The sequence below is a fragment of the Octopus bimaculoides genome, chromosome 14 (genome assembly GCF_001194135.2).
Source record: "Octopus bimaculoides isolate UCB-OBI-ISO-001 chromosome 14, ASM119413v2, whole genome shotgun sequence".
NCBI lineage: Eukaryota > Metazoa > Mollusca > Cephalopoda > Octopoda > Octopodidae > Octopus > Octopus bimaculoides.
This window is the reverse complement of record NC_068994.1, coordinates 4,775,564-4,777,256: the sequence shown is the minus strand read 5'-3', so window position 1 is coordinate 4,777,256 and position 1,693 is coordinate 4,775,564. Positions and strand designations below refer to the sequence as shown.

At 42.1% G+C, this 1,693-nt stretch overlaps 1 protein-coding gene across 9 annotated transcripts in view; it reads left to right on the top strand.

The window, feature by feature from the left end:
• LOC106870063 (zinc finger protein ZFP2) overlaps nt 1-1,693 on the top strand; it is a 20,445-nt gene that overhangs the window by 9,383 nt on the left and 9,369 nt on the right. For 6 of the 9 annotated variants that reach the window (XM_052972961.1, XM_052972959.1, XM_052972960.1 and 3 more), the window contains exon 3: nt 56-1,669. In XM_052972961.1, the coding sequence (XP_052828921.1) occupies nt 56-1,419 (1,364 nt within the window). In that variant the 3' untranslated portion in view covers nt 1,420-1,669. Of the gene's footprint in view, nt 1-55; nt 1,670-1,693 lie in introns of those variants that run through there. The other 3 variants (XM_052972965.1, XM_052972964.1, XM_052972966.1) reach the window with 1 other exon arrangement.

The following is a 1,693-nucleotide window of genomic DNA, read 5'->3' as shown; positions in this document are numbered from 1 at the left end:
CAACAACAACAACAGCAGCAACAACAACAACAACAGCAGCAGCAACAACAACCACCTCAACAACAGCAGACACAGCATCAGCAACAACCACCTCAACAACAGCAGACACAGCATCAGCAACAACCACCTCAACAACAGCAGACACAGCATCAGCAACACCTACAGCAACAGCTGCAGCAGCAGCAGCAACAACATCAACAACAGTCTCAAAGTGGTCCTATTTGTCAAAAGCAGCCAGTCATAAGCAAGGCCATGCCCATTGCTTCAAAATCTCAAGTGTGTTCCAAACTCTATCACTGTGATCTTTGCCCGAAGCAGTTTGTGCGTCGAAATACTTTAGAAATGCACAGACGGATCCACACGGGAGAGAAACTGTTTCATTGTAGCTTCTGTGAAAAGAAATTTGTCCATCGAGATAAACTTCAGATCCATGAGAGGATTCACACTGGAGAGAAACCATTCCAGTGTGAATATTGCCCAAAGAAGTTTTCTCGGAAAGACAAGTTAAAAATTCACAATAGTTCACACACGGGAGAGAAACCGTATCATTGTAGTTATTGTCCAAAATGTTTTGTGCAACGAGACAAATTGAAAATCCATGAGAGGATCCACACAGGAGAGAAACCTTTCCATTGTGAGTTCTGCCCAAAGCAGTTCTCTCGGAGTGACAAGCTGCAGTTGCATCGACGGACACATACAGGTGAGAAACTGTTTAATTGTAACTATTGCCCAAAGCAATTTGTCCAGAGAGACAAATTGCTCATACACGAACGGACGCACACTGGAGAGAAACCGTATCATTGTGACATCTGTTCCAGACAATTTGCCCGGTCAGATAAGTTACAAATCCATAAACGCACACATACGGGTGAGAAGCCATTCCAGTGTGAATTGTGTCCGAAACACTTCTCTCAGAGATATTATCTGAAAGTTCATATACGGACACATACTGGGGAAAAACCTTTCCATTGTGATATTTGTCCCAAACAGTTTGCTCGCAAGGATAAATTGCAAATTCATCGGAGAGGTCATACGGGAGAGAAACCCTTCCAGTGTGAGATTTGTTACGAGCAGTTTATGAAGAAGGACGAGTTGACAATACATAAACGTATTCATATTATTCATCATAATGATGCTGTCAACTGTGAGGTTTGCACCCAACACTTACCCAATAGATTAGGTATACCCATTCAGCAGAGCCCTCACTCCGTTGAAATGCCATTAAACACCGAAATCTGTTCGAAACCACATTGTACAGAGATGGATGATTTGCAGTTAATGAAACGACCCCAGAAGCTACCTGCCAAAAACAATTTTCTCAAGCCGCCTTCCTGTAAAAACATCAAAGAATACACTCCGATGAGCACGATTCTTTGGCCAATTTTATACCCCAGTACTGGCTTACAAAATCCTCAGTAGTTCATTTAGGATAACAAATGTCTGGCACGAATTGTGGCCAGTGTTTATCATTAGACAAACTAGTATATTCAGACATTTTTCTGTATATGTAAAAGAGAGAAAGGGTGAGAGGCAGTCAATACTGTGAGTCTACTGTACTATTTTTGTGGTGGACAGCATTGCTGGATATCTTGCTCCAGCTGTATATGTGAGTATTTGCACTGCCTGCCTGCCTTTATGCGTGGTGTATAGGTACACACATACACACGTATATGTGTGTCTATATATATGTATA